This window comes from Podarcis liolepis (genome assembly GCF_965112155.1).
Source record: "Podarcis liolepis genome assembly, chromosome: 10".
NCBI lineage: Eukaryota > Metazoa > Chordata > Lepidosauria > Squamata > Lacertidae > Podarcis > Podarcis liolepis.
The window spans coordinates 71,281,027-71,293,339 of NC_139562.1; the positions used below are offsets into that span (position 1 = coordinate 71,281,027).

The 12,313-nt window shown below is 41.1% G+C and overlaps 1 protein-coding gene across 9 annotated transcripts in view; it reads right to left on the reverse strand.

Moving 5' to 3' along the window:
- The window catches only part of CACNA2D1 (calcium voltage-gated channel auxiliary subunit alpha2delta 1), a 368,618-nt gene that overhangs the window by 55,702 nt on the left and 300,603 nt on the right, over nt 1-12,313 (reverse strand). For 5 of the 9 annotated variants that reach the window (XR_014516731.1, XR_014516733.1, XM_083463958.1 and 2 more), the window contains exons 15-19: nt 11,050-11,139; nt 8,080-8,148; nt 6,856-6,930; nt 6,252-6,326; nt 1,530-1,580 (exon numbers count right to left, since the gene is read on the reverse strand). Coding sequence is in view for 6 of the 9 variants with exons in the window: in XM_083463958.1 (XP_083320084.1) it covers nt 1,530-1,580; nt 6,252-6,326; nt 6,856-6,930; nt 8,080-8,148; nt 11,050-11,139 (360 nt within the window). In the remaining 3 variants the exon portion in view is untranslated. Of the gene's footprint in view, nt 1-1,529; nt 1,581-4,003; nt 4,124-6,251; nt 6,327-6,855; nt 6,931-8,079; nt 8,149-11,049; nt 11,140-12,313 lie in introns of those variants that run through there. The other 4 variants (XR_014516732.1, XM_083463957.1, XM_083463956.1 and 1 more) reach the window with 2 other exon arrangements.

Here is a 12,313-nt window from a genome sequence, read left to right on the forward strand (position 1 = left end):
TGCTTAGATCACACTCCACCGGGAAGCTCTCTTTTGCAAGCCTGATGCATTTAATCTCTTTAGATACTTAATATTGTTTTAAGTCTGAAATAACTAAATAAACCTGAATCAGGGACCTTTATAACTTTACGTTTTAGGGCAAGGGCATATTATTGGATTTAAGCACCACAGAAATGAATAATGATAATTAATCAGAGGGGATAATGGATGAAACAACAATGACTTCCCTTTGAACAGTACCATGTTCAACTTCCGTTTCTTTCAATGTGGCTTGCAAAGGAGAACCTTCTCATGGATTGTGTCCTTGGGCTCTACATACAGTAAATAATGCCTCCTTTCCTACGGCCTCTTGATTATACCCATCATTTGTCAATAGTTTTGAGGAACAATTAGTCTGCATCTTCCATTATTGACTTACATCTTCCTTGATTTAAGTTTTATAGATGTTGTGAGTTTTAATGGTTATCAGAATAAGGGGATAGGGAAATCAGAAATCGGAAAAAATTAATGTGCTTATGTGCTTGAACAGGATCTAGGTATTATTTACAAAGAAGTAAACACTTACGAATTTACAGGCATTTATTCTGAGGTAACACTGAACAGAATTGCAGCCTCTCAACTCTTACCCATCTGTCTCAACTGCCCCCTTTAAAAAGTGCTGGGTTTTTTTTAAAGCCAAACTTTAGACTCCAATAACTGTTCCTTTCCCATTTTGCTAGGATGCATTTAGATAGCAATCCTATATGGTTTGCATTTCTACACATCTTATCAGCTGCAGTCATAAAACATGACTGAGGAAGTAAAGTGAAAAAGCCATGCAAGAAAAAGCCACAAAAAAAGAAAAAAGAACACATATTGACTTTCAGCATGGCTATTACAAGGTAGGGGGCGTTATTTTAGTTAATAAGGTAAATACTGTATGAAGGACAGAAGGAGATATAAAATGATGCAGCAACATAAAAATGAAATCACTAAAGTGTGTTGATTTTGGGGGAGTGGTAATGATAATCTGAACACACTGTGAATTCAAAATACTGCTGTTTTTGTGTGTGTGCAAATAACAGTTTTGCTGTGCTCTGTACAGCATTCACAGACACACAGCTGCAAATGAAACAATAAGCACCATGTTTTGACCTGCGTGTGGGAAACCACAAATCCTTAATATGGCTCAAAAGTCTATCAAATATAATGTAAGGGCTTCAGGTTTACAGTAAAATGAATCCAGAATAAGCAGCCTCCCTCTCCAGATTCTAAACTTCTTGGCGGCGTGGGGGGGGGGGGGGCGGAATTGAAAATTGTGGCAAAAGCATACGTATATTCAATTCTGTTAACAGCAACACGTAATTACTTAAAGCAACATCTTCCACAAGCATCCACACTATGTTTGCAAGCTTCATGCTTTAGAAGCTGTTTGATCAAGTAAACAGCCTAGTTAGGTTTTCCCAGGAAGCTAAATAGAAGCTCTCTAATCTCAGCTTCAGCTCTATGCATCTTTAAACACTCTAAGAATCACCTCTATCCATAGTTACCTGGACATAGGGTCTCCTTTTTCTAATTTTGGGTATGCCCGCACCAATGTGCTAAAGTAACAAAACAGCATTGATTCATATTTTCACAACATTATGACAGTCATTTGTGGTTTATTATTGTAATCTCGAGGTGTACTACACTTTCATGGACTCTTGACAGAGGAGAAGCCTTCTAACGCACAACCTTGGTTAACTAAATCCCATAGAGTGTATACAACTGCAGAATAGATTGTTTCAGAATTGCATGGTCGTTGTCAGCAATGGTGGACAAACCTAAAAAGATGAATCAACTTAAGTGAGAGCTCTGCCTGCACATCTGAACAGACAGCATTCTTTAGCTCCAATCACGTGTTACTCGTGTTAATAGCATTGTCATGTTTACTTGGATCAGGGCTGTGCTGTTAGCCCTGCCAGCAGTTGTCTGAAGAGAAGCCCCAAGGCACAAGCTCCTACTCACATGTAGGGACTCCATGTGATCAGGACACCTGGTTGTGATATAAGCCCATTTGTGTGTAGCCCCTACTCATAAGCATGGGGGGGGGTCTCTTTCAACATTATTGAGGAAGGAGGTGAGTCCTGCTTCAAGTAAACACAGCAACATCTTGCATATGAATAATGCATAAATAGGGTTTCTGTCTGTTTCAAGTGTAACTAATTGAAAGCTTCTTGTCTTCTAATTGAAAGCTTATGTTCTACTCAATCCTACACACCTTTCTTACCTCCAAACAATGAACTATAGAGTACAAATCACACAGTCTTTGATTTATGAATGTACCATTTGTAAGCTAAGAGGAAAGAATTGCTCAGATCCAGACAACAACTCGTGAATTCCCCACATCATCCCCTACTTTAGGCATGTGGGACAGGGAAAAATAAAATAATTGCATTAGAATACCTAGGATAAGCGTTACACACCCACCCACACCCCTATACGTATGTGGTAGAGAGAAAACAAAATAATTAAATTAGAATATTTTAAAAGAACAATGCTGACCCAATCCAGGTAGGAGCACTACAGGCATAGAATAAGGTTTCCATTTCAAACTGACAGACTTACATTGGCTCCCAGTACATTTCTGAGCATAATTCCAAGTGTTGGTGCTGACCTTTAAAGCCCTAAATGGCCTCGGTCCAGTATACCTGAAGGAGCATCTCCACCCCCATTGTTGGGGTGCCCAGACATTGAGGTCCAGCTCCGAGGGCCTTCTGGTGGTTCCCTCACTGTGAAAAGTGAGGCTACAGGGAACCAGGCAGAGGGCCTTCTTGGTAGTGGTGCCCAACCTGTGGAATGCCCTCCCATCAGATGTCAAGGAAAAAAACAACTATCCGACTTTTAGAAGACATCTCAAGGCAGCCCTGTTTAGGGAAGTTTTTAATGTTTGAAGTTTTATTCTGTTTTTAATGTTCTGTTGAAAGCTGCCCAGAGTGGCTAGGGAAACCCAGCCAGATGGGCAGGGTAGAAATAATAAATCATTATTAATTATTATTATAGCAGAATAACTTCTGGGGGAGACAGTTCTCCATTCACAATGCTGCTATGTAATGAGTTGGATCAATTTGTACACAAAAATAGGTCATTATGGATATTGGAGCCATCACTTTATCCACAAACAAGTTAAGTATATGGAGCAACCTTATGGGAGGGGTGTTTCTAGGACAGGCTTCCTCAACCTCGGCCCTCCAGATGTTTTGAGACTACAATTCCCATCATCCCTGACTGCTGGTCCTGCTAGCTAGGGATCAGGGGAGTTGTAGGCCCAAAACATCTGGAGGGCCGAGGTTGAGGAAGCCTGTTCTAGGACTAAGGTGGAACTGTGAAGCTCCCATGTTATTTTTGCTATTGGATGCTACATGTTGTTTAAGTAATCTGACTACATTTACAGTATTTTTGTATATTATTATATTTTTGTCTTGCTATGTTATTATGAAATTGTTTTTGTATCGTTTGTTTGAAATGCATCCTGTTTGTTGTAAGCCACTTTGAGAACGTGTGTGTGTGTGTGTGTGTGTGTAAAATCAGCACATAAATAAAATGAACGAACGAATGAATTTTGTGCCATTTCATGTGCATAAGCTGCACTGATTTCAATAGAGCATGTTTTTAATGTTGGGCTTTTATTCTCATGATATCTTCAAAAATCTGCGGAGTCTTTTTTCAGTACACCCATCAGAGATGTAACCAGGCACAAAGGAAATTGCTGTTTGTTGAGTTGGGAAGGATTACTATATAAGAGACTATAAATCACACGTTTGTCATTTTGCAACAATTTCCAATAAGAGGTTTTCAGAATGGTAAGAATTCAGAAGATACTCATAAGCATACTCTCCCTTTTCTAATAGAGTTTTGCTTTTGGTTGCATCTATGATAAGATTTCTAGAAGAGAATACAAAGATGCTGCAAGTTAGTATGTTAGAGGACTTGAGTTACTGACTACAATTAAAAAGGTAGGCTAAAGAGAACAACAGGATATGATTGGAAACTTTATTTACAGTGTACCTTTGCTTTAGAAAGTAGTTCTTACATCAGTCTGAACACCATGCACCCCATTAAAGACAAACACCAAGAGCCACATTTAATATTGAGTTTAAATGTTCTGTGAAAAATAATAAAAGAGAGAGATAATATAACTTGGGCACCAAAACAAACATTCTGAAAGAACGTTCTGAAACAGCCGCAGCTTGTTTTCAGAATAACCTTGATTTTTAGAAAATTCGGCTACAATAAATGCTCAGAAACTGTAATCTGATTGGAGCACAGTGAGGCTTTCCAAGGAAAATGGTAACTTCCATCACATCACCTAATACTAGTATGGGGTTCTGTGATTTTCAAGAATTCTGTTAATAAATAACTAGATTTTTCAAAACTACCTTCCCATTTGTCTGACATAGACACTAAAGTGGTAAGATGTACCTCCCCAGTGTGGGCTGTTCTCCATGCAGAAGCATGCTCCAGTAGGCCCAAGAGCACTTTCCTGTGTTAGCACAGCTCTATGGTGGTCCCTTTTCCTATGAAAGGGATAACCAACATGGTCCTCTCCAGATGCTGTTGAACTACAACTCCCATAATTCTTGATCACTGGCCATTCTGGCTGAAGTTGATGGGAATTTGTGTCCAATAAAGATTGAACCAAAGATTCCCCATCCACCAGTCACTGAAGACTTTGGTTCAGCCTATAACCCTTCATTCTCTCACAAAGACAGAAAGAGATTAGGTAGGGGTGGAAGGGACTGTGGATATTTCAGGAAAGTGGTAGTACACAAGGAAGGAAGAAAACCCACAGGGAAACAAATAGGGAAACAAACTTATAAAAGGAATGAAGCCTGGTCCAACAGGCTGTGGACAATCTAGGCTGAAGGTGACCAGGGATCTCTTAACTCATGTTCACACTTTCCCAGAGCATTTCCTTAAGAAGAGTTGCTTGTACAAGTGTGCACTTTCTTTTGTATCTGTGGGCATGATTCATGAAAGTACCTCAGCTCATAGGTCCTGTTTGTGTGGTAGAGAAGCAACCTTCCCCCCCCCCCCCCGGATAGGAAAGATTGTGTGAATCAGCATGTTCATGCCTAGACCCCATACACACCTGAAGTGCTTATAAGAGATCCTACTTTGTGGTAAGAGAGGAGCATATGCCCATCCACCCATGTGGAGAAAGTATATCAAGGAAAGTATATCAAGTTGAGATGCGTTGCCTTACTAGGAAAACTGTATTCTTGTGTACCTGAAAACCTTCACTGAAACATGCTGTGTATGTTACTATTTTGGTAAATTTCCATTATCCCCTCCCCCCAGTTCCATTTGGAGGCAGTTTTTAGCTTGCCTTAGTGGGCCTGATGCCATAGCAACACATTTGTTGAATCACTTTCAACCCATACAGACCTCTCTGCTATGGCATTAGATTGGGGGGAAACATGGTGGTCCTCCACTTAATCTTCAACTTAACACTCAAATGGATTGCTGTGATTATTTAGTAATATTAATATTATTTATTCAATTTATATCCTGCCCTTCCTCCCGAAGGAGTTCAGTACTGACCATCACCTTATATATATATAATTATTTAGCATTGTTGCCATTTCCTGTCCATTTTTTCTATCCTTACGGAGAAACCTCTACATACTGCAGAAGGCTTTGGAGCAAACATATCCCAGTGTATAAAGATAAAGTCACAGAAAGAACTGCCATGCTCATGGTGGCGTCTCATGGTCTGACTATAAATTACAGAGGAAGGCTGAATTGGTGGACAAACTATCTTCTGAGGAAGAATTTGTGGCATTACTGATTTTCTGTTGAAAGGAATTTACATGTACTAAACTGTTCCACAGAGAGAGGTTCTCTGTCCACATCCAAGAGGAGAAAATAATGTATTAGCTAATGGATCACATTGCTTAATGCATATAAAAATGTGTGTACTTGGCTGGCTGTAAAAGAGGACATGGCATGCTTCTGAATGCTGGTTGCTGGGAATCACAAGGTGGGAGGACACAGGTCCTGCCCTCAGGTCCTGCTTGCAGCTTCCCACAGACGTTTGGTTGGCCACTCTGAAAACTCAATGCTGAATTAGATGGCCTGATGAAAGAGGCCTCTTACTATGGTCTTGTGGGCATGAACCAGATCTGACATTACTAAGGACAACTTCTGTCTTCATATATAAAAGATGTTTGTGGTCTAATTTATTTCTCCCATCCTCTTTGGACAAACTGAAGTTAAGAAGGTTTACATACCTTTGGCTGAAGGTTTGGATGAAGCAACACATAACCATTGGGGTCAATTGCGAAATAGTATCCATTTGGACAAAGCTGGAGAGAAAGAAGCATGACTATAATGTACTGCCCACTGTTGTGGCATCAAAATAACCTTTCTTCAATAAAGCTGACAATATGGAAACTGTGTTAACCAAAACGCAAACAAAACTACCTTTTTTATTCAAGTCATAATAAAAAACCCTGTTTGTATACATAATGTGCAATGAAATAATGCTTGCAGTGCAAGCTATATTGGGGCAGCTGGGTGGAAAGATGGGTTAGTATGTATCCTTAGGTCTTCTCCTTTCAAAGCTGTGGAACACAACCATTTCCTAGAAGCCAGCTATGTCAGACTAGACAATTCATGGAAAGCCCTGGATATTAGCTTTCTGGGAAAGCAATAATCACTCTAAAACACCACCAGAGAAGAGAAGAAAAAAGGGGAAATGACAGGGTGAAAGCAGGGCGAACAATCTTTTGACTTCCAGCCAGAAGGATATTAGATAGACTGGAAGAGAGGCTTGAACACTACTCAAGCTTGAACAAAAGTTAAAAAATAGTCGATGTGGGGAAAGCCACTTACTGTAAACCGTGGAGTCAGTTTTTTTATTTCTTCTAGCGACACATCAACTCCCATTACTCCAAGTATCAACTGGTTCTGGGAAAAGATTTTTTTAAACGTTAGTTTTCAGATGACTGAACAGTCAGGAAAGCTGCCCTTCTCTTTTTCTACATTCCTTTCAGCAGTTTTGTTCTTTTTTCATTGTGAACCTCTAGTGTTGCTAATTAACAAAGAATTTAACAGCAATGTAGCAGCTGTATGATTCCAGAAACTCAAACACAAACATGCAGCCACTCAGGTATCAACATTTGTGGAATGCCTGCGCATGAACTATAGAGCTGAAAATTTAGTACAGATGTAGTCCAAGAAATCCTAACATCCATGAGAATCTGGAAATGGGATATTTGTATGCCTCCTCATCAAAACAGTAGGCCCCAATGTACCCTTGAATCAAGGGTTGTAGAAACAATGTAGGAACCTGACTTACAGCATGTCAGACACTTGCTCTGCTGATGCTCTGCACATGTCCCCTCTGCGCTGGCATTGTTGCCATAGGAAACTCACAGGGGTACATTCTGGTGGCATGGCTTGGCTGGCCAGATTAACCCTGTCCTATAGACTGATATCTATTAGAATATTTTTATTGGCATCTAGTTTCCAAATTGTGGAAATTTTGATCAGCCTAATCAAGTGGAACAAACACACACTGTTGAAAACAGAATTATAATTACCCTACAAGACTTGGTGTCCACTCTTGATTCCTGAAACTTTTTATTTATTGTACATTAGGATATCATTTCATCATTCCAGAGTTTTTGTAAATATCTCTGATCTTCCTTTTGCCAAGAAGCAAGTTCTAGCAGCATTCTTTCCAATGCCATTTTTCATCTCCAATAACATTTTCCTTATGATACCGTCACACTGTTACAATGGCAAAAGCCACTATGGAATAAAAGCTTGACCTGCATTTCCTTTTTTTCCTCCAGTTGGACATTTGGTAATAAAATGTGACATTGTTATTTTTGGTCTGGACACAACACAAAACATCGCAAGTATCAATTTCTAAAGGCAGCTTGTAAGTCAAAGTTTGTCACCATAACTTGCAACCTATTCCAAGTCCATCAAAGTACTTTTGTTTTAAAGAGTAATCAGCTGCACTGAAGTAGTTTAAAGTCAAGTTGTTCAGATGGTTTGGCTTGTTGGGATAACAATTTTACATGTTCCTGGGGTTCCATCTCCGCCTACCTGCTTCTCGTTTTGGTCTTTTGTCAAGTTGAAGACAGGCAGGGTTCCAGAAATGACCAAGCCAAGTTCCTAGAAAATGATCACAAGGAGATCTTGTCCATATTTTGTGTCGGAGCACAGAAATATCTATTCAAGCACATATCATTCATTTAAATTTAATGAATAGCGAAAACACATTTGGATAAAAAGTACAACGATTTTTAAAAACAAATTTCATAAATAAAATATATGCACCTGCGGTTTAAACCATGTATGTGGAGGCTTTTTCAAAAAGCATTGGTCCTATGCTTCTGAGTTCTAATCCCCTGCACAACACACTTTCACATTGATAAATATAGATATGAAACCTTTAGCATTAAACAGCTACAAAACCAGCTGTGAGTCTCTCACAAGTATGTGCAGAGACTGCCATATTTTCTTCTACTGTCTAGGAATACCTAGACAGTAGGAAAATGATAGAAGCCCTCAAAGCATCGTTATTTGGGCCACCCGACATTAGCAGAGATGCTAAAAAGCACAATGAGTGTATACCCTGGATGGGAACATCTTCGATGTGATTCTAAGGCCAATCACAGTAGCCCAGGATTACCTGCAACTATGCAATGCAGAAGAAAGGAGACCATCATAGTTTAATGGCAAGGGGAGTATACTGGTGTTATACTATATTTGTTGCTGCACAAAACTCTCTAGGCATGGGTACAACTGAAGCAGATTGCTTAGGATTAGACCATAAGAAATGGGATCCCATTTTTGAATAACTGCTTTGTGTCATAGCATATTCATATAATTTATTTGCTTTTTATTGCTGGGGGGGCATTATTTGGGGAATTTGTTTAAATATGAAGTGGAGCAATGGTTACACAATGATATTGTTTTGGATTCACTGGCCCAGTTCAGAACTTTCCTCTTCTCCTTGCATGTTCTTGCTCTAGTGCTGACATTTAAGAACAGGATGTGCAGGAAGATATGAACTTTCTCCATGACATTTCCAGTAAGTACCTCATCAGCAACCAAGAAAGAGTGTCAATGAACTCCTGAGCATTGTAACTATAATGATACAAAAAACTGGTCCACTTTGACACAGAGAACTCATAATAGGCTGATTACATTTTTTAAAAAATAAAAATACCCCAACCCCCCAAAGAGATACTGCATCTTATTTCCTACCAGAATGGAACTTTAGCTGGTCACGTGGCCAAGAATAAGAGCAAGGTTTGCAGAATATAAACCACAGTAACAACTGAAACCTGTTGGCACTATTGGCACTATTTACTTTAAGTGGAAAAGCTTTTGATGGCAACGCTTAGCCTTTTGCCATTTTCTGCATGCATCTTTTGCACATTTCCAGTGATAAACTAAAAAGCCAGAAAGCTGTTGGGGTTGTGATCTCTTGAGAAGGGTTAAAGAAAACAAAAATGGCCCCAGTTTGATTCAGGCATGTGATGAAAATGAGGCTAATTTCACTATAGCAACCAAGTGCTGAAGAATATGCACTCTGCAGGGATCCTTTACCAGCTCAAGACCACTTTATTCTGAATGTCTGGTACAAACAAGGGTGTGTGTACCTGCATATGCATGCATGTGTGTCTGTATCCATCTGAAAACACAAACAATAAACACACACGAGGCCCATTCAGTCGTTCATTTGCTTCAATGTTGAACAACATGGGGGCAATGAGAAGGGGCATGCCTAGTCGCCAGACCCTTGATGTTTTGCCCATCCCTCCTGACATCAAGCAAGGGGGCCTTCATTATCAGGACTGCAGCTCATGTGTGTAACTACAGGCTCAAAGGCTCCCTTAGAAGCATGTAAGAAGAGCCCGCTGGATCAGTCCAATGGCCCATCTAGTCCAGAATCCTGCATTTACAGTAGCCAATCAGATGTCTGTGGGAAACCGTCAAACAGGACCAGAGCACAAGAGTTCTCCCCCCTCCCACAGCTTCTATGTACACAATGAGTGACTTTCATGCAGGGAATCGGGGTTGGAGGGGGAGGGTAGTGCAGGGGTGGGCAACCTGTGGTTCCAGAGCCAAATGCAACCCTTGGCTGAATTTGATGCAGTGGGGCACAAGGGGAAGAAAAAGGCCCACGTCCTTGCCCCCCACCAGTAGGCAACCTCTGACAGATTGCCTATGGGACTAAGAATGACCCTGACAGCAAATGATTCCCTGCCCCATATCTAGTATATCTCCAGTCCCAAGACACAGTATCTCAAAACTAAAATATATGTCATTCCTTCAGGGAAAGAGTTGCACAAACTCCAAAGCTAGGTGAACTTCATAGTTGAAATCTTCCTAAATCTAAATCAGCTTTTTAACACCTAGGATTATTTGCCTACATTGTTCGTACCACTTCCTAGTAATGGAAGATATTCAGGGTTAAATACCCACAGATTCTTATTTTCTCAAGGCTAAGCTTCCTACTTCCTTCGGGTTCTGTTTTGAAAGATGTGCCTTTCAGATCTTTTAGCCATTCATTTGCTCTCCTCTGAAGCATTTCCAAGTTGTCAACCTTCTTCCCAGAAGTGAACACAGCACTGCTCTTAACAGCAATTAATAGAGAAGCATGAAGTGGAAACAATGCTCCTGCTGATAACCGTTGTGACCTTTGGTGGCCCAGAATCTCAGACACAATTCCCTCGTCATTCTTGGAAATGCTGGTGCAATCTTGCCAATATCCAGCACTCCTTCCTCTCCTCATTGTGCTTCTGCATTTGACTCCATTTCCAGTCTATAATGCTTTACATTTCTCCTTGGTGAATTTAACTCTCTTGCAATCTGGTTTGCTCTCCACTGAAATGGTCCTGAATCCTGAGCCCATCCAGTCCTTCCCACTTGCATCAAACAAACTGAATAGGCCACTTTTTCCCCCCACTGCAAGACTGCCATGCAAATAAATAATTTTAATTATTAAGACTTTATATTCAAAGTATACTTTCTTTTGCTATGTCATGGCAGCGTGCATCATACCAGGGCATCCAAGTAAACATTAGTCCACTGGACTTGCTTGGCTTGCTTCCCAGCCAGAACCATTGGTCTCCCCAAAACATCCAAGTACTCCTGTCAAAACAAACATCGAGTCAGTTGACTGAGAAATGTTTTTGTTTTTCATTAAGTCCACAAGTAAAACGCAGGAGCAAAGCCTTCTTAAAAGTAACCTCTGTTGTGCCATAACCCTAGGGACAGTTGCCTGGGTGAGAAATGGGAAAGTGGAGCTGATAGATGTGCAGAGTATTGTCTGAGATGGGGCTTTCCCTCTGTGGGAGAACGAGATGAAAGTGACGTGTGGAAGGCTGGGATGTGAGCCTGGTAAAGAGTCATGGAAGTGACTATCAGTCGCTCCCAGTATGTTCCTGAACACAATTCAAAGTGTTGGACCTAACATGGCTTTGGACCTGCATACCAGAAGGAGAGTCTTCATTCCCATCGCTCAGCCCAGACCCTGACCTCCAAGGGCCTTCTGGCGGTTCCCTCACTGCAAGAAGTGAAGTTACAGGGAACCAGACAGAAGGAAATAAACAGCTATCTGACTTTTAGCCAAGTGTCTTACTTAGCCTTTTGGAAGGCAGCGTGAGGGCTTTGGGGAGGGGTGCCAAATTTTTGCCCATCTCTGCCACCCCCACATGACAAGGCAGTGGGTGGCCCATGGGTTCTGTGTTGAAGTACTCTTGCAGCCCAGGTTTGGGAGATCGTATTTTGGGGGATGGATTGGGGCATCCTAATTTGTAGTCTTGAGTTGAAGGTTACCACCAGTGTGGGATGGTTTAGAACAGGTAAGGGGGAAAGCCAACATACAGTGGTATCTCGTGTTACGAACTTACTCTGTTCCAGAAGTCCGTTCGTAACAAGAAACTGCTCGTAACGAGGTGAGCTTTCACTAATAGCCCCTCCCGCTGATGCCGTGCCACCAGAGTGCAACTTCCACTCACATCCCAGGGCAAAGGTCGCAACAAGGGGCATCTACTTCCGGGTTAGTGGAGCATGTAACCTGCAGCATTCATGGGGGGGGCAGTATGTAACACGAGGTACCACTGTACATTTGACAGCTGTGATCTTTTCTGGGCCATCCATCCTTCAGTCATCACAACCTGGGTGACCATCTCAGCTTCCAGGTGGTGCCTTTGGTAAACTCCAGATCCACCATTTGATAGTGAATTACAGAGACCTTTGTGGATGAATTGGGGGCTAGATCACCCAAGCTGGAAATACCAGCGTAAGAAGGAGAATTATTATG